Source organism: Pholcus phalangioides, unplaced genomic scaffold (assembly GCF_987345545.1).
Source record: "Pholcus phalangioides strain wild (caught in Gottingen) unplaced genomic scaffold, Ppha-v1.0 ptg000001l_1, whole genome shotgun sequence".
NCBI lineage: Eukaryota > Metazoa > Arthropoda > Arachnida > Araneae > Pholcidae > Pholcus > Pholcus phalangioides.
Window position 1 is genome coordinate 188792 of NW_028301594.1, and position 20747 is coordinate 209538.

At 36.6% G+C, this 20747-nt stretch overlaps 1 protein-coding gene across 1 annotated transcript in view; it reads right to left on the reverse strand.

The window, feature by feature from the left end:
- Positions 1–13451, reverse strand: part of LOC149089607 (uncharacterized) — a 60353-nt gene extending 46902 nt beyond the window's left edge. The window contains exons 1-2 of the mRNA XM_089254728.1: positions 12430–13451; positions 6094–6213 (exon numbers count right to left, since the gene is read on the reverse strand). Of these exons, the coding sequence (XP_089110854.1) occupies positions 6094–6213; positions 12430–13136 (827 nt within the window). The 5' untranslated portion in view covers positions 13137–13451. The remainder of the gene's footprint in view (positions 1–6093; positions 6214–12429) is intronic.
- Positions 13452–20747: the final 7296 nt, after the last annotated feature.

Sequence of the window (20747 nt, forward strand, 5' to 3'; positions counted from 1 at the left end):
ACCCCTCGATGAGGACTCCCTGCGGTAGCAATTTTTTCTGCGGTCATACGTCGCCGTTTCTGTTGTACCCCTGTGTCAGGAAAGTTTTCGGACAAGGACGAACCGGGTATCGAACTCGCGACACTTCTAAACATCCTTTGGCACTTTAGGCGAGTATCTTATCGACCTTGGCTATTATTGGAAAATGGAATTCTCACCGTAACACGAGATGCCGTAGAAATGCTTCGAGATCAGACGGGAGTGCTATGAGATATTTTTTGGAGCTGAAATAATTTTGAAATGATAAAGAAGTGATTTCCAATCTGCTTGTCGTAACCCATTAGCACGCTGCTGAAGTGTATCGAGCAGGCATGATCTACCACGATATTAAAATTCAAATTTCTTTCCAAAGTGCTTTGAAAAAAAAAAAAAAAAGGAATCCTTGATCGACAACCATTCCGTCGCAATGCATGGGTCTCTCCGGGTCATGATGGACCTCACTTGCATGGAGGAACCGTGATAATAATTAATTTCTTAGAGTTGGCACGCGAATTGGTAGGCTGCTTATTTCATACAGGGAACGGGGCCAAACCGGCTCATTCGTAATACCATTTGGTATTACGAATGAGCTATGAAAATACTTGATAATTTTTAGCATTGTGAATGCAGTGGAACCTCAGTTAACGGACTCCCCATTAGCGGACACCTCCCGTTAACGGACTCCCCATTAGCGAACACCTCCCGTTAACGGACACTTTTCTGATCCCCGGTCCCATGGAATAGGGCTTTAATGTATTTCACTCCCAGTTAGCGGACAGTAAAATCAGGAAAACTCTATTTCTTTTCCAAGTTCTAATTTGTGAATTTTTACTCGTAAATTGGAATTTAACATATTCAACGGTGATTATGTATAATCCCCCAAACTTTTGTATTGGTAAATGTGATAATCCGTCAATTAATTGCTTGCTCAACCATATCCGCAGTGTGCCTTCTCAGGCCTCCGGGGCAGATATTTTCCTTGGGACCACTCTTGAAAGGGTTATTATTATGCAAAACAAGTGTAAAGTGTTTTGGTACCCCTATTCGGCTAGGGGCTCAGTAGCAGTGCCCCGGTTGCCCCAGCTAGTTAGGGCCCTGTAATTAATTGAACTAGGTTATGGTCCGAGATGCTGATTCCGGATGGTAATGTGGGGGTTTTTGTTTGCACATGTTGATATGTGTGAAGAAAGCCAACATAACTGATAATGTTGTTATGAACGTTTATTTCTTCTTCAAACTTATTTTAATTTTTTTGCAAAATATGTATAGTACACGCATCATGTTCGAAAAAGAATAATTGATTGGTTTAATGAAGTGAAGAAAGATTATACAACTTTATCGAGACGATTGGTGATTATGCATAACCATCGGTATATAATTTTCACACACAGTAACCTATACAGTAGGAAACAATTGCGACCGAAGCCAAACGTCGTACCTCCCCAATAGCGGACACTCCCCGTTAGTGGACAATTTTTTTGTTCTCAATGGTGTCCGCTATCGAGAGGTTCTATCTTAAATATTTTATTCATATAAAGAATTATTTATAGTATTGTCCACCTGGGATATTCCAATCATTTTTCTTTTTTATGAATTAACAAAAATTAAGAATTGATATTGTTAATAGATGAGGTTGATATGTTAGTACTTTCAGCCATTAAAAGTGTACTCCTCCTCTACCACCAGAACATCATTTTGCACATGATTCTACGTTTCTTTCGTTCTCTCGAACATCCCAGTTCTTGCAAAATAATTCAAAAATTTCGACAGATAAAGCAAACGAGATTGAAACAGGAATGCGGAATTTTTTTGGGGGTTTTTTTTTTCCCGAATTTTTTATTGGTTTTAGATTAATGTTTGAAATTGTTTGAAAAATTAAATTTTTGTTGGCTTGGGGGTAGGAGGGCTTACCACTCATTCCCTCACGCTACTAATTAAAAGTAGCAATAATAGTCTAAGATTGTATGGTACAAATAGCAATTTAGAATAAAAACCTTCGTATTTTTTCAAAGGATTATTTTTTTCTAAGCCATTTCTACGTAATTTCGGTATGAATTTGGATTTCTTTGAGCGCCATCTCTTGTTCGATTGCTTCGAATTTAGTTTCGGTTTTCCCACATTGCAATGAAGACTTTAGAACGGTATCGTAGTGAAAAGTACTTGGGATTTTTCGGTTTTAAAAAGTGATTTGAGATACACTTAGCTTGATGAGATGTCGTGATTAATCTATTTGATCTCTATAAATACATATTAACTGATTTTGCCCTGAAAATGTAAATGGCAAAAATTACTTATTTTTATTTGGTTCCATGCCAACTAATCGTTCGAATTCTCATTTAAAACAAGAGTTAGAAAAGGATTGTTTATTTTTTTTAACCCTCAAAAATATTAACTTGAATTTTGAAATTTTCTGAAGTGGTAACAAAAATGAAATAGATTCGTATCTAAAATATAGGACATAATACTCAGAAGAAAAGTTCCCACGAAACAGTAATAGTGCCATTACATCGCCCAGGAATTCACTGAGATATCTTAGGGATAAAATAATTTGGAAAAAACTAGTAGAGGGGCGTGAAATTCCTGACCAGCGTGTCATGTCGTAACACTTTGAGATGCTGCAGAAAGGTCTCAGGATCTTATAAGATATATTTCGTTCCCATGAGATACGTTAAAGGTAAAATCATTTTGAAGTGATAAATAGTTAAGACAGTGATTCCCAACTGGCATGTCGTACCCATTAAGATGCTGCTAAAATGTCTCGAGATCAGGTATACAGTGATATAATTGAAATTAAAATTTCATTTTCAATTCTGACATGAACGTTAAAAAAAGAGAAAGGAATCCCTGATAAACCACCATTCATGTCTGTCTTTTAATCCAGGCGTCACCGCCAGATACGATAAGAATCCATGATAAGGAGATCTACACTATTATTCAGAGTACGTTCGTAAATTGATGTACTGCTTATCTCACATGAATGACAGATCATTTCTAAACAGCGTTGCAAACGAGATGTGAAAATACTTGATAAATACGCAAAATTGTGAATATAATATTTTATATACGTAAATAGTTATTTATAGTACCGTCAGCCAACCAACGATGCCATGGCCATGTTCCAGTCAACATTACTACAAATAAACATCTGAAAAAAGTAAGAGCTGATATTACCTATGGGTGATATTTCATGAACTTATGGTGGATTCCCCTTCTCCCAGAAAATCTCTTTTGCTGCCATCATCCCGAAAATTCCAATTCTAATTTCTTAGATCTAATTACATTATGATGCGGTTGCAAGTTACATATACTAAGTTTTCTGTTTCATTACTATTAAAATGACTATTAAAATCATATTAGTATTGGCTATTTTAATCAAATCACAAATTACTTAAAACAGAAAATTACAAAGAGCATGGCATCTTTTTATCAGCCACCTCGTTGGGCATTTTGCCTGTTGTGGCGTTGTATTTGTATTTGTATTTGTGTGGGCATTGTGCTGTACAGGTTATTGTAATAGCATATACATAGAAAGCAAGGTGGATAAAAAGCTCATTGTAAGGGTTATTACGGAAATTTTATACGAGAAATTTTCTACTAAATCTGTTGATATACATGATTTCCATCTGAGAAGCAATATAAAAAACATTTAGATTATTTTGCTTAGAAAAAACAAAATAAAATAGGAGATTCTCTCGAACACTCTATCATTCGAGAACATTTTCGCTGATAGATGGCTGTAGATTCTGTTGTTATAAATGGGGGGGGTCCACGGCAGACACTAATATTTTCTGGGTGTCCATGACTGAAACTATTTGGGAACTTCTGTTCTGAAGTGAAAACAATTTTGAAATGAAGAGTAAGTAATTTTGAAATGAAGAGTAAGTAATTTTGAAATGAAGAGTAAGTGATTTCTAACCAGCATGTCGTAACCCATTATGATGCTGCTAAAATGTATCAAGCAGCAATAATGTGTCGTGATATTATTGAAATTCAAATTTCATTCCAAAGGGTGCTGTGAACACAGTGTTATCGAAAATATATTTTTGAGGAGTAATTTAACTCCTCTTCAAAATTTTGAGGGGTATTTTTTTTAATCAGTGAGTAATAACTCTGATAAAAAAATAACCAGTAATTTGAAGGAGTATTTTCACTCTCCAACGAAATTTAGGAGAGTGAAATTGAATTTTGATATTTGAATCACGCATGTAGATGCTTATGTGCAAATACAAATACAACGCCACAACAGGCAAAATGCCCAACGAGGTGACCGAAATTGCAAACACTGTGTGAACGTAAAAAAAAAGGAATCATCGTTGATCTTACTATTCCATCGAAATGGCATGGGTCACCCCGGGCACAACTATTGGGCCCTCAAGTGCATAGAGGACCCACAATAATGATTTATTTAGAGTTGGTACATGAATTGGTGGATTGCTTATCTCACATAAGTGACGGGAATTACCAAATGGTATCACAAGTTAGTTATGAAAATGCTTGATAATTTTTTGGAATTGTGAATAAATATTTTATACATGTGTAAATAATTATTTATAGTATGTTATAGTCACCAGGGATGCTCCAATCAATTTTTTTTAGGAATAAAATCTTCAAAAAGAGTAAGAGCTGATATTACCAACAGTTGATATAATATAGCATGGATTATGCAGCTAAGTTGGTACTTTTATCCATTCCAAAAAAATAAGAACCCTCTCTCTCCCAATCCCCAGAACATCATTTAGCCCTGCGGTCCTATGATAACGCCATTATCCCGAACATCTCAATTCTTATTTCCGTGTTATAATTGTATAATGATGCGGTTGCAAATTACGTATATCAAATTTTCGGTTTAGTTGACAAGTAAATTTGGGTAAAGTCCTGCATTATTTCGTTTTTTGACACAAAATAAAGTGTTCCAGACTCTGCCACGAAGCTGGGCTGGAAGAGATCTCGGCAACGGGATAAGTCCAGAGGCGAAGTTCTGGCGTTCATTCATTCACTGCATTGTTTCGCTTCCGAATTTAGTTTGTGTGTGCGCCATCTGTTGTTCAATTATTTTGAATTTAGTTTTTGTTCACATAAATTGCAGTAAAAATGCTATAGATATTTTTTTGAATTGAACAGTAATTTAAAAACACGTTTATCTCAATAAAGTTTTGTAATTAATTTAGATTAATTTAGTTGGTTTCTTTAAATACATAATAACCGGTTTCGCTCCTACGATGGAAATGACGAATAGCCACCAGGGATGTTCTAATCAATTTTTTTATGAATAAAAGTATAAGAAAATTAAGAGCTGACAGTTACACTAATTGGGGCTATTGTGAATGGACTATTCTCGATCGGTAATTTGATACTTTCAGCCATTGAAGGTGTAGACCAGTGATTCCCAACGTGAGCGTTAACGCCCCCGGGGAGGGGGGGGCAATGGAATGTTCCAGGGGGGTGGAGGCGGTAGAAGCTACGGGTATAACATAGGATTCTATGGGTTAGATTGCGTTGGGGGGCGATGGGACAAAAGGTTGGGAAACTATGGTGTAGACTCTTCTTCCAGAACATCATTTGCCCGGCGCCCACATGATCTCAATTTATATATATGTATATATTTCTTATTTCGAGATCTTATTTCTTTATGATGGGGATGCAAGAAACGTATGTTAGGTTTCCTTTTTCGTGGTTAATTTAAACCATATTAGTATTTGGTCATTTTCAACACATCACAAATTAGTTAAAACAGAAAATTACAAAGAGAATGGGCGTTATGCTGTATAGATAATTGAAATGGCATATGCATAGAAAGCAAGGTGAATAAAAAGCTCACAGTAAGGGAAGTTTTCTACTTATTCTACTAGGATACAGGATTTGCATCTAAGAAGCAATATAAAAGGCAATGTTTAGTAGATTGGATTTATTTTGCCTAGAAAAAATAAACAAAGATTGGTGATGGGAATTTCTACAGATAAAGCAAAGAGGATTAAAGCAGGAGAAGGTGGAATTTTTTTGGGAACTTTTTTTTTTTCCGAATTTTTTTATTGGTTCGAGATTTATGTTTTTCTCACAGGAAACCTACAGCCATACCTCAAAAAATCCCCTTCGCTTCTTCCTCTTGTATTGTTGTTAACCTGTAGGGTTTGTTCATCTTCATTTCGTTCTGAATCGCTGTCCGATTCCAGCAAAGACTCCAGATTCGACATAAAACTGAAATAAATTATTTCTAGATTTTAATTTATGTTATGGTTTCCAAAAAAATATTTTTCACAAAAATTTCAAAATTCAAAAAGTTTTTTTTCTATACAATTTTTTTTCTAAATTTTTTCCCGATAAGGTCAAAAAAAAAGCAAAATCAAAATTCCTTCAACAAAATTTTCGGTAGGCTGTAATGACTGGAGTCAAACAACTAAACTCTAAATCTAATTTTTTTTGGAGTCAGTTATACCGTATCAACCAAAGTCTGTAATTCTATGTCAATTCTTATAGGATTGAGCCAATAAAATCATTTCTGAGAGTTTAAAATTTATATTAAGGCCTATATTGTTGGAAATTTCAACGTCACTTTCACGTGCACATGGGGTGTAAAGTTATCACTCTATCTCATAGAAAGTTATCATATCATTGTGTATCGAAAATATGTGCATACTGTAGTAGGTATCTCGAATACCATGTGGACTTACGAATTCAAGGGAAAAAATTAAAAGGAATATTTTGAGGAAATGGCTGCTATATAGATGTAAATTTTTTTTAGTTAGCGGTGATTTTATTACTTTTTGTGAAGAAAAATTGAATAAATGCTCACGTATTGAAACACTGTAAATATTTAATCACTGACACACTGGATAAAATCGGAACTTTCCGCTTAATTTCAAATCTTTCAAACGTGATTTTTTTTAGTGAAAATTTTCAGAGGGAAAAGAAAACTTTCAGAAAATAAATGAAATTTCTCATAGTTCTTTGTGAAAAATATACATAAAATGGTGCAAGATTCTTGCACGTGAATGAGCAAAAATACAGTATATCATCCGATTTATCTTCAACCTTAACGGTACTCGAAAACGATTCAGGTAGCATCAATCACAGCTTTCTACGACAGAGAACATCTTCAATCTTTTCCGAAACAGTTTATGCTTTCAATATCTAAAGAAGAGCACTCGTATACCAATTTTTATCATATATTTTAACTCACACTAGTGTAATATGAATTATTGGCTGCAACTTGAATAGGATGAATTGATTAGGACGTCACGAGTGTGAAATTCTACTTGCGAGTAACTGGTTCAAGATCCTTTCTTATACGGTGTTAATAAGACGACATTGCAAACTTTATTTGTCTCTTGATGGGTTTTTTAACAAGTCCCGATTTGCTCTCAGTAACTATCAAGGTCCATGTTAAGCCTCACTCAAAGTGGTGTCTGTTTATATTGAAGAAATATGGGGAAAAAAGGGGAATGTGTAAAGTTTTGTATTCTTTGTCACAGACCGAAATTATCTCAAAGACACCCATAAACCTACTTCTCTCTCTCCATTCTCTCGATCACTTTTGTTATTCACTTTTGAGACAGCTCTTTCGTATTATTTCAATTCGTAAAAAAAAATTGAGAAAATGAAAAAAATATTCTTCCAATCATATTATTTCCATGAGCGTTACAAGGAAATTCAGAAGTGAATTTTTCTAAACTGTATTGGACGAGTTATTTCGTGCTCATCAGCATCAGGAAAGAAAACGATTTCAAGTTTTCGAGAAAGCGTAATTATTTTTTAATATTTCGATTCGATTTTTCAGACGTAGCTCGACATACGAATTACAGTTCAAGACCTGAAATTTATTTCTATCATGAATCTCTGTATAAATAAGCGAGATCTTCCTGAAAAAAATTTTCTTCATATAAAAATTGCGTATTCGTTCGATATCCTTACAATACTGTATTTATACTCGTATGAAAACAAAATAAAATAACCTGATACACAATGAAGTGTATTTACGTGGAATATAAAAGTAATTTTTCTTACAATAAAAATACGAGGCACAATAGACTTCGGTGTCGGTTCCAATTTGTTCATGAGCTTCACTGCAAAGTTTCCAAGGGTTTTCTTTGCTGGTTACTCGAATAAACGCAAGTTCAAGCATTTTTATTGAATATATTTCTCTGGTAACTTGAATTGCTTATAAATCGAGACACTTATTAAACGAGTTATTAACATATTTCTTTTATCATCGACCGATTAAAACTTCTGTAGCACTTATTAAGAACATTGCATTGAAATCATATAAAAACACTTTTGCTATAGCTCGGAACTCGACTTGTAATTAGAAAAAACAATTCCACAAAAATAATTGAAATTACATTTCCTTTTGCATATACAAAGAGTTAACTTGCTATTGCTAGTTGCTACTATCTACACCACTGGAGACACGACTCGGCCTTCCTTATTTCGTGCACTGTGGTGAGAGGCACCTGAAGTAGATGCATTAGTAGCCTTTGTTAACTTCAGCAAATAGCCCCCAGGTGGAACGGTAAAGCCGCTGTGGTGGTCGAGTGGTCATAGTGACGGACTCGCGTCGCGCGGTCCCGGGTTCAAACCCCACCGTCGCCACAGTGGTGGTCGACTGAAGTTGGTTTCCTGTGGTTCCCGACTTCAAGGCGCGAATGCGAGCCGATCTCCCATTTAAAAAGTTTCGCCACAGAGAGCAACAGACCTACAAACAGTACAAATGTAATTCAATCATAACACATCACTCACTTCACTTCTGAAATATAGATGGCATCACTGAAAAATTAAACACAACACTACATATGCACTTTGACTTTTAAGTATACACACACACACACACAGTTACACTTCCGGCACAACTCACTATGTAGTAAATCATAGATGGTGATAGACCTGAGTTGTGTTCGGTTTGAAAGAAAGAAAAGGTGGAACGTTAAATAGAAAAATAGACAGTTTTTTCTCAGCCCATTATATCAAGGAAATAGCAGGGTCGTGTCTCCAGTGTTGTATATGGTAGCATACTTTTCCGGTTTGCAAGAGGGCCTGGGTTCGAGTCCCGGTGGAGACAAGGTGACTTTTCTTTCCGAATTCCCTTCGTCATAATATCCAGAAAACGTCTGTCTCCTTAATAAAGGCACATCTTTTTTATTTAAAATTTTATTGAATATGGTCGATTGTGCACCCGAATTATCAAAAACTCTTTGAGTCCTTTTACTTATTTATCATTCACGAAATTATTTTTCAAAACTTTGTACAAATGACTCATACAAATAAGAAAGAAAAAATTCAAAGTCATATTTAGAATTAAATAATATCGGCTGTCTGAAAAATCGGCAAATTTGACAATTATCATGGCCGGGATCATTCCCACATTGATTCATACTAGCGGCTGCTCATTAGTTGGAATTCAAACTCATGCATAATTAAAAATAATATTCTCCACTGCGTCGTCCTCATGAGAAAACATGGAATGTTTTTCTTTCGTAAAGATTAAAAAAAAAAAATTATGCTTCAGGGTTTACGAGAGTATGTCAGAAATGAATTCCGAAAGACAGGAGAAAGGAAAGGAGGGGAAAAAGAGAGAAAATATGCAAATACTTTCCTTATGATAATATTTTCACCGAGATCATCTCGGGTGAGATCCATCGGCGATTATACCTGAAGCCACTAATTACGAGTCCTCGACGCATAAATTCCGGTAATCAACGTTCACCCAGATGGTGAGGTATACTCGCGAAATGCAATCAATTTACAAGCGACGAGCAATTAATTGCTGGCGTAAAATTATTTAACGCCATATGCTATATATATATATATATATGTATGTATGTATTTACCTTGAAGTGATCATCAGAATCCGTCAGGAAATTGTTATGAGTAAATTGTGAATCTAGAACGAAAGATTCGGACTTCGGGTTTATAGAGAATCGGACGGAATATGAGATTAGTTTGGCTCAGATTTTTTTTTTTGCTTTCCCACCATTCCCACACAAAGCTCCCAAGATCTGTAATACCCCCACCCCCTCTTCTTCCTAATGAATGTAATGCCCGAAAAAGAAGCTTTTAAATAATTAAAAATACATAATAAAAAATTAATTAAGAATGCATAATAAAAACACAGCAAATACACCCTAAATATTTTAGGGTGAATAAAACCAAAAATATCAACGTAATTCACGACATTCACCACTTCATACACCAACCAGAAAATTTCAAAGCGCAGGAAACGTCATTGTCATCAACTAAGCGTTCATTGTGTTTTTTAGTCTTTGAGGTGGTAGAGGTGCCCTCAGTGATTTTTTGGGTTCCTTTCGCCTCACATTTCTTTAGTTAATTTTATCCTTTGAGAACAAAACCCATAGCGTTTCGAAACGATCGTAAAGTTTTATCTCATCATTTGATTTCAATTCGTCGAAAAATGTTGATACATCACTGGTTTTATATACAAATACACAAAGTTGCAACGGAGAAATTTACGGAACTGGGTATATCCCTATTACTGAGAAGTTTCAGAAAATTTTTTGTGTCGCTCTAAGGTTTTCGAGACATTTTACACAACCGGATCAATTTCATATTCTACATCTACAGGGTGTCCCACAAATTCGTAAATAGTTTAAAAATTAATAAAAATTCATGGAATCGGTGTATTTCAATGCGATTTGCGAAAACGTTATTCACACTTAAAAAAAATTTATTTTTGTACAGGAGCAAAAAAAATTAGTTCAAATTTTCGTTGATAGAGAGCGCTGCGCAAAAGTCCTGCCGGAGTGATTAAACCTTTCTTTAATCTCTTCTGTGTCCGAAGCTTCAGCCGGCGATTCGTGGCTCAGAGGAAACAACTTCACCAACAATGCTTTATCCACCAACGTCAACATCACAATGGAAAACTTATGTAGAGTGCCAGCATGGGCGAAGATATGGGAGGGGTATGCCCGCTTCCCCAATTTCAAAGGCGGAGCTGATCTAATGCTATATAAATATGAATTGGCATCATCATCATCATCATCTTGCTCTCCCCCCCCACCCCGACTTTCAAGTCTATGTCCGCCTATGACATGAGTGTCAGTAACAAAAAAATTCAGAAATGAGCTTTTAATCGTTTATCCTGCATTTTATAGGACTCAGATTGCATATTTCCAATCTCCCTATGTGAGAATAACTGTTTCGCAAACCGCATTCAAGTACACTAATTCCTTCAATTTTTATGAATTGTTAATACTATTTGTGCGAATTTATAGGACACCCAATGTTTCGAGTCTATAGTGGTACATACACAGATTAAAAGAGGCTTTACTGCCTGTACATAGTGCATAACTTTATCATTTTGGGAAAGAATATCGAGACTGAGAAAGTCTCAACTTGCAATACACAGTAATGTTCTGTTCCGTCATTTCTTTTCCTTAATAAAAGAGGCATATGATTCCAACGGGTCTTCTAGATAAGCTTATCATCAGTCAAATGGATGGTTGGGGGGGGGGGAGGGGGGGGGGAATGCGGTTTATTTGGTCGCAATCTGGGTTGCTAGACGTCCTTCTTTTTAAGAAATAATCCAGTGTACCTAAAAATTCTTTTAGGGACTCTTGTTTGACCCGTATTTAAATTTTCGGAAAAATATACGATATTCGATCACTGTTCTGTATTTCAATTTCCCATCACTGTCCCGTTTTTTTCCAATTTCCATGTTATGTCCTACAGCCTAATTTTCAGACATTTATAACATATTAACCCATAACAAACTCAAGTGAAATGAATAATGATATTGATAATATTATTATATATAAAATAATATATGTATCTTAGTAGTAGAAGAATATTCTAATTTTATGCGTCACCTGTTGAAGAAAGAGGGACACAGTCGAACCCCGTTGTAGCGCCAATCTCGCTTAGCGCCGAAATTTTTAAGTGAACAAATCTTCCATATACAGGGATTACACACGTTAATTTGTAATTCGATATAACGCCAAACTCGTTCTAGCGCTGGAAATCTGTGAGACAAATGGTGGCGTTACATTGGGGTTCGACTGCACGAGAATTAGAGAAATTCTCTGACTAATGCGCATGATTCTGCATGTTAGCTGGCGCTGCCTTCAAGTTAGCAGCTCTAATATGCGTCCCATATTTTTGATTTTTGAAATCTAGCTACCCTGGTATTGATGATTCACACACAAAAAATATTCACCTGAAAAATCTACATGAGGTGGAATAATGTTGGACTATGCTTTTCCAAACCAAATCTCACACTTTTGCAGAAGAAACTCAATAGCAACTTCCAGCTTATTCAGCTCTACTTTTGACAAATTGTTCGAATTTCGTAGATAATGACGACGTGCGGACGGACATGTCAAGATACTCTCCTCAGCCGAGCTTTCTCGAAAAATGTCAAATTGGATACCAACGTAAAGAAGGATAGAAGAAAAAATTCCTCACCTGAATTGATCCCTGTTGAAAACGTTCTCTTGTTTGATACTGAGGATAACTGGTCCTAGAGCCTCGTCGTTAGTGAAATAGTTCCAGTGCTCGGTGCTGTAGAAGTACTTCTCGTAGGTCTCTTCTTCGACCGTGAGCAGCTCAAACTTTCTCTCCAGTTCGGCAGCGGTGTAATTGACGTTCGGAGCCGCAACTGCTTCTCCATTGTTACTGGAGCTTCCACTGCACTCTATCCAATATCCCGGAACAGCTTTAATGGTGTGCGGGTAACGGTCGCAGGACTCCTTACCCGGACAGGCCTGCACCGGCACCGGGAACTGCAGGGTGGTCGAGCTCTTGCGCCTCGCCTCGGCACACCCGAGGCTCTGGCGCTTGTAATCCCTCAGCTTCTGCATGAACTCGTCGCCGCTGCTGAGCCCGGACACGTCCGCGTAATGGAGAGGGCAGTAGATCTTGTTGTGGTATCGTCGAGACCGGCTCGGACCCGAGAGCCTGAGCCCGCAGGTGTTGCATATGAGGCAGTCCTCGTGGTAGGTCGAGCCTCCGATCGCCGTCGTCGAACCGCCGGCGGCCGGTTGCTGTTGTTCTGGTACAGCGATGGCGAGTCCATCCTCCAGCGATTCTTCGCTAGGCGAGGGAGGTGGCCATATTCCATGAGTTTGGTAACTGAGAATTGGAAGCTCGCATACGAAACACAGGGAAGACATCAGAAACAATTTCTTCTTCTTCTTCTTTTTATACAACAATATTTTTTTTTCCTAACTAATGCATGTAAAAAAATGGCGGAGTTCGAAATTGTCTCCAAGGAATCGGTCACAAGTCCGTTACGATAATGAAAACCCTAAGAAATCGACAGCCTCGTCGATCACAAATCGCATACTTGGCAATGATGACTGTTTTTTTTTACAAACGAAAACAAAACAAGGCAGGCTTGGTACGTATTCAATATTTACTGCTTTAAACGCAGTTACTTTAATCTTCTTACTGTAACAGCAAAATGACAGTTATTTTATCTATTTATTTTTATTTCTCCACAGCTTGTACCAAACAAAAAAATTTCACTTATATTTCTGAGATGAGTGAGTTGCTTGCGGACCGCTGTGTGTTATGGACTGCTTTATCTTGGACCTTATGATGAGTTGGTGCGACGTCGTTTTGTTGTTGTTTGGAGGCCCGATAATAATCCATGGAAATGATATGAAAAAATATATAAAACCTTATCTTGATTGTCGGCTCTTTTCCTTATATTCCCCCAAATGTTATCTCAGTTTTTTTTGATCAAGTCTTCAGCTTTTTTTACCATAGCCCTGGCAGAATTTCATCGAATAAGATATCCCTTTGAACGTACTTCGTCCTGTGACTTTCTGAGGTGACCACATCTTCCTGAAATTCCAAATAAATAAACTGATTTCAAACAAATTGAAATTATTTATACTTTATATAAGGAAATAAAATTCAAAACTCATTCAAATATGATTTAACATCAATGCCCTGAACAAAATGTGATACTTATGTCCGGTTTTGTCTACGATATCCTTTTTCTTCTGATGAAAAGTATTTATCATTGTAAAATGCCACATTTTCGTTATCGGTGAATTTCTAAACTATCAGAATCCTTCTTCTGGTGCGAAATTCTAGTTTAATTATGGACACTCTGTATATTAACCGATTGACAAAACATCTTCGTCTGCGAGGCTCTGTAATGAGTGTTCTGAGAAGCGGGGAGGGGGATCTCCTCGTAGGATTCTGCATTAAAAATCGCCCGTCAAAATATCGTTTGTCAAGCCATCACCCTGACGAAAGTATACAGCAAGGCTGTTCCTCAGCTGCACACAAATGTTCCTTCACGTGTGAACGGACATCAATCATATCAGCGCTCTTGGCCAAGTTTTAAGAAAATTATAGCAAATCTCTGTTCACATTATTGTTCCTTTGAGTGTTTATGGGTGAAGAATAAAACCAATAGCTCTTATTCGGGCCGTAAATAGTTTTTGATCGAATATCCACATGGTATCGATCCCCGCAGTACAAGAATCTTTCTTTAACGTAGGGGTTCTCAACTTATTTCTACTGCCTTTTTGTGCCAATAAGAGAAAGGCCAAGGACGCCCCTTAACCGATAATATGAAGCCTACGGATATGCGACTGAGACCGGAAAAACTGGGATATCTTGAAGAAGATTTTCAGAAGGCTTATATATACTGTCGAATCGTAAGGCAATGAATAAAATTACCTACTACCACTAAAAGGTTGGGCCTTGTACGGTTTAGAGAGAGAGTTCAGTTCTCTTCAACCTTTTTCCCTCATTGAAGACCGCTTGAATTAAGAGCAAATTTTCTCAATTCAGCGGGAAAAAAAATGGAGGAAAATTTCCCAAGCACATCCAACTTAATACATTTCATATTTTCTATACATTGCTATTATAAATACAAAAAACCGCTTTCAGCTAGGACTTCTGTTGCCACCTATTGAATAAAAACAAAACAATCTGTTTCAATTGTTAAAATTAAATGATTTATGGATTTAAATCGGTGTGTGTAGAATGAAAATGAATAACCTGTACAGTCGACCCTCGGTTTACGAACTTAACCTTGTAAGCGACATTCACGAGATATTTCGTCTTCATAAAAGACTCTTATTTTAGCACTGACAAGTCCAGATATTTTTTAAAGTTGATTTCTCAATGAAAAACTTTTCCCTATACCCATTAGTAGAATTTTAAACTTCATTAAAAAAACATTGCATTTTGAAGAAAAGTTTAGTGATTTTTTTTAATTGCCGCTGAAAGGGTTAATTCTTTCCTGAAGTCCGTTCGTAAGTAGCATTGTTCCTATACCGAAACAATTTTTCCCATAGGAATCAATGTAAAATGAATTAATCCGTTCGATTATAGTGTGAAGATTTCTAGTTTTTGCAGCAGCTTCAGTGCATAACGTGAAACTAATGAAAATCATTAAAATAATAAGTTACTGCAAAAATAATCACCGTATGAAAGAGACAAAATGGAAACATTGCAAGGGCCATGTGTGGTTTCATTAATATCATCTACAATTTCACTGTAAAAGAATTCAAAATCTAACCACAAGTTAAATTCAAAGTTCTGTAAAATATTTACTGCTAAACTTTGTCAGTCAGAGCAAATGCAATGCGCAATTTGCAATGTGCAATGAAGAATATGAAAATTATATTTTGCGAAGTGATTGAAAGTGTTACTTTTATGTCGAAAATTATTGTAAAATATTTTTGGAAAGTTCTGTGATTTAGAACTTCTTGAAGTTTAAAATGACCTTTCGATAGACGGATCACAGATCGGATAACAAGAGCCATATGTGAAGGCGTGAACATTAATTGGATTAAAATCAAATTTTTCAACTAACTTGCCTCTGAAATGAAAAGAAAACAGCCACTTAGTCACAGACTTCGCCGCTGTGGTGGTCGAGTGGTCATAGTGACGGACTCGCATCGCGGGTACCCGGGTTCGAGCCCCACCGTCACCACAGTGGTGGTCGGCTGAAGTTGGTTTGCTGTGGTTCCCAACTTCGAGGCGCAAATGCGAGCCGATCTCTCCGTTAAAAAGTCTCGCCACAGAGAGCAACAGACCTACAAACAGTACAAATATTCAGTCACGACACATCACTCACTTCACTTCTGAGATATAGATGGCGGCACTGAAAAATCATACACAACACTTGATACGCACTCAGACTGTTAGGTACACACAATTACACTTCCGGCACAACTCACTAGGTAGAAAATTGCCTATGGCGATAGACCTGAGTTGTGCTCGGTTAAAAAAAAAAAAAAAAAAAAAAAAGTCACAGACTTCGCCGCTGTGGTGGTCGAGTGGTCATAGTGACGGACTCGCAACGCGGGGACCCGGGTTCGAGCTCCATCGTCACCACAGTGGTGGTCGGCTGAAGTTGGTTTTGTGTGGTTCCCAACTTCAAGGTGCAAATGCGAGCCGATCTCCCCGTTAAAAAGTCTCGCCACAGAGAGCAACAGTCCTACAAACAGTACAAATATTCAGTCACTACACATCACTCACTCCACTTCTGAGATATAGATGGAAGCACTGAAAAATCATACACAACACTAGATACGCACTCAAACTGTTAGGTACACTTACACTTCCGGCCCAACTCACTAGTAAGCTTACTGCCATAGGTAGTAAATTGCCTATGGCGATAGACCTGCGTTGTGCTCGGTTTGAAAAAAAAAATAGTCACAGACTTCTGAAATATCCTTCCCTCGAGGGATTCAGTCCTTTTTTAGTGTTCGTAACCCGAATTGTTAGCAAACCAAGCCATTCGTAAACCAAGGGTTGATTTAATTAACTTTACATCGGTATGCAGCGTGAAAACTAAAAATTTGTAATTTCATATCACATTTTGCTCATTTTCATGCTGTAGATTGATTTAAAACCAAAAATAATTTTATTTTAAAAATTATGACACATAGCTCTGCTTTTGTTTGATAGATGGCAACTAAAATCCTAAAGCAAAAATGTTTCTTCCGATTTCAAGCAATACTTATGCGCATTTCTCTTCTATACACAAAAATATCAATACGTAAAAACTAACAGAATACAAAGAACAATACGATTATTTTTCCTGTATCTGGAAAAGTGGTCCTGATTTAGTACTGCGCTGACCCCACTGTACCGTAATGATGGGTAAGATACATATGCTGTCCGAACTTGCGGTCGTGTTGATATTACTGCCCTCTCGATTCGGAACCAGAAAAAAGTTGAACACTGCAGTTTGGAGCATAAAAATAAGACAGTTAAATTTTTAAAATAATTTGATTTCATTGAATCTTTGATTAGCGGAGAAAAAACCGGGACAAACAGCTATTCCAAATGCATTTTTTGGGACAATGCATTTACATGTTAGTCAAATACCGAGACTCCCTGAAAACCGGGACGTCTGAGCACGCGATTTTGGCATGAATCTCATTATCATTTTTACCGAAAGTGTTAAATTTACTAAAGAGGTAATATTAACCGAGAAACTTTAGGGGAAAGACCTGTAAAAATGTTTTGCCTGGGAACCTCCCAGCTCAAAGATCCCAGCCTATGAGCCCAGTTGCAGTATATGAGGAGGCTGGCTTCTAGTCCGCTAAGTATTTCAATCAAACACATGTGCTCACCAATAAGGTGTTAAGCGAGATGACTCACTCCGATGGATATTTTATACAGTATTTCACGATAAAATTCTCATTTCGTGGGTTTTTTTGTTTTTTGTATCCTGTGTATATAATATGGTAAAGTGTAAGGTAACAGATGAGGTGGCATGGTCCTCCCTCCCACTGCTTTTAAAACATACCTCCATCCTAATATGTGTACATTCATTTTAACTAAACCCCGAAACTTCTCCAACTCCTAATCCCATCTCGTCTGTAATCACCATAAAATTTGTGAATCGCGACAGTATATACCCATTGTATGTTTTTATTTTTTGACACAAAATAAAGTGTTCCAGACTCTGCCACGAAGTTGGGCTGGAAGAGGTCTCGGCAACGGAATAAGCCCAGTGGCAAAGTCCTGGCGTTCATTCATTCAGTATATGAGAAAGGTCCCATGGCCGAACTGGGCTGCGAAATATTAAGATCGTATAAATAGATCAACATAGGTTTAATACACATTTGCATTATGGCTGCCAAAGAAAGCATTTCTGTGGAATTCCCCTCATGTGTGTAGGAACCACTTGCATCATCATCTATCAAAAATTGAAAAGAAGTGTTTGAATTTTTTTTTAACATGCATCAAGCATGTGGTCGAAAAAAAAAAATGCTTGGCAGGGCGGGAAATGGATTCGTCCCGTCCTGCCACGGAAGCCTTCCTATTAAGCGTGGACAATTTCAACAACTTCCACAATTCCAGGCCTTCATATTAAACGTACTACTTGTTTGATATTTCCATCTATCACTCTTTCCAAGTTATGGAATACTTTCTGAAAAATCCCGTATAAAACATGCACTGTAAAAATCATACATAATCATTCCCTGTTTGAACACATTTTTTTTTGTAATTTCATTAGCAAAAAATGAAGTTCCAAATTTTTCGTTAACTAAAGCCAATTAGGCCATCTTCAAGATAATTATTGACACTAACATCATCATCATCTCATGCAGTGAACACTAAATTAAATATCCAAATGAACCTTTTACCATCCGAATTAAGATTTCAATTGATTTTCTTAATTTTTTTTTTTTTTTGTCTTTTTGTCCTTTTTTTAAATCCTCTAGTTTAGAGAGAGAGAGAGATATCAGCCATAAAATTAATGAAAAAAAAATTCCCATGCGTTTTCTGGACTTGCCCATGCCCATAAAAGCAAAAAAAATTTAACTTTATTTTTCCATAAAAACAGAAAATTTAAAAAAATTAAATTTATGTCACAATAGTGCTGAAATTAATAAAATTTTTGTTTAGTAAATTAAGTTTGGAATCTCACACGTTCAGAAAAAAAAATCAAGTGCTTTTATGTGAGAAAAATGTTCTTTCTAATTAATGAAACTGATGTTCCCAGTGGCCGTTAAAAGGTAAAAAAACACCATGGCTCACAACAGACATATTATTCAATTGGTTCACGTCTCAAAAACTGATTAATTAGAAAACAGTAATACTAAATCAAATTAACTCTATCCTAATTTAAAAACAAAATTGATCCTCGTATAGACACTAATTCAGTACTTATTAAACGGGGAAATAGTTTAAAGTTAGGAAGCGTCTCAGAAATTTTTCCGACAGGACCTTGTCTCTTTTACGCACATTCAGTAATCGGCTTCTGAAAAATTCCAGGATGTCTTTCTCCTCTAACCCACAACCATTCGCGTAGGCACACACACACACATACAGGCAGCCAAGAAATTTCTGGATCAGGAGGTGGAGGAAAATATTGAAGACGGTTACTATTAATAGAAACTCGGGTAAGAAGGCATCTGGAGATGCGTGGGAGAGGCTCAAGAGAAATTGTGGGAGAGAAGAGAATCCACTCTTCCCACGTAGTTTCTCATTCCATAAAGTTCTGCAACAATTTGTGCCCACCTCCTTCTCACTATCTATCTGCGTTTAATAATACATAGATATGTTGTCGATGTTTCTTTTCCTTTTGTGAGCCTCTCTCATCGAAGGAAAAAATCCGAGGTATTCAATGGTGAATTCAATAAGAACTGCATCTGCGCTGACAAGAACCTATCACTTTCCATCCACCTACGATCCTTTTACCCCCTAAGAGGAGATTCTCATCTCTCTCTCTCTCTCTCTTAGATTTATAAAACGAGAAACAAATGTTTCTTTTAGTCTTTTTTCCTTTATTTTATTTTTTTTACTAGAAAATGTGGATTCCCTAGCTATCATAGCTCCTGGCAACGCAAATACCTACCTACTACTACATTCAGCAAAGAACCACAGAGCGTAACGAAAGAAATCCTAGGCGTAGGTGTTGGATTTCAAGTTACCTATGAAACAGTGAAGGAATTTACAAACAAATATATACATAGTTTGCTACTGTGTGTGTGTATGTGTAGGTAGTTTTTGTCGTAGGAGAGGAAGAGAGACAGAGAGACAGAAGCTTGAGGCCTTGTTGTGGAAAATGTTTTTTTTGAAACTCGAATGAAGCGTGTGGGTCGAATTTGTTTAATTCAGAATAATAACTGGTTAGAATTAAAAAGATGCTGTCGTTCACTTTAATTAAATGAATAGAAAATTTGTACTGAATGAAAAAATGACAACAGTTGGTTTTCTCTTTAATTTTTAATTCAAAAAAGGTCTGAAATACACTCTGATTTATACAGGGCAGGTGATTTACATTTAAATACAGTGAAGAAATCTCTAACGAAAAAAGACATCTGTTATTCGTAAATACAATAACATTAGTTTTCTAGTGCCAGCTCTAGAATATAATGTTAAACTTCGGAAAACCAGAAACTTGATTTATATGAGTGTTTCGTAAAAGTTTGCTTTTTTCTTAAAAAATAAATAAATTTTGACTCGATTAACGAGCGATGTCTCGCAATATGTGTGTACATATTTGTATTTATTGTTTTTTTTTCTCTTGTCCATCTCTGTTATTCGGCAATGCTTGCCTGGTGGGGTGTGTTTAAAAAAGTACAAGGTGTCACGTAAATTCGTAAATACAGTAAAAACCCTTTAACCAACAACACTCAGATGCGGTTACCCCTCTTTTACGGCCAAATATTAATTTCCCCTTGTATAATAAAAGTATGCATGATTAATGATCATCCCTCTTTTACGGACGGATTTTTTTGCTCCAAGGGTGTCCGCGAAAGAGAGGTTTTAATGTAGTTCAAAAATTCATA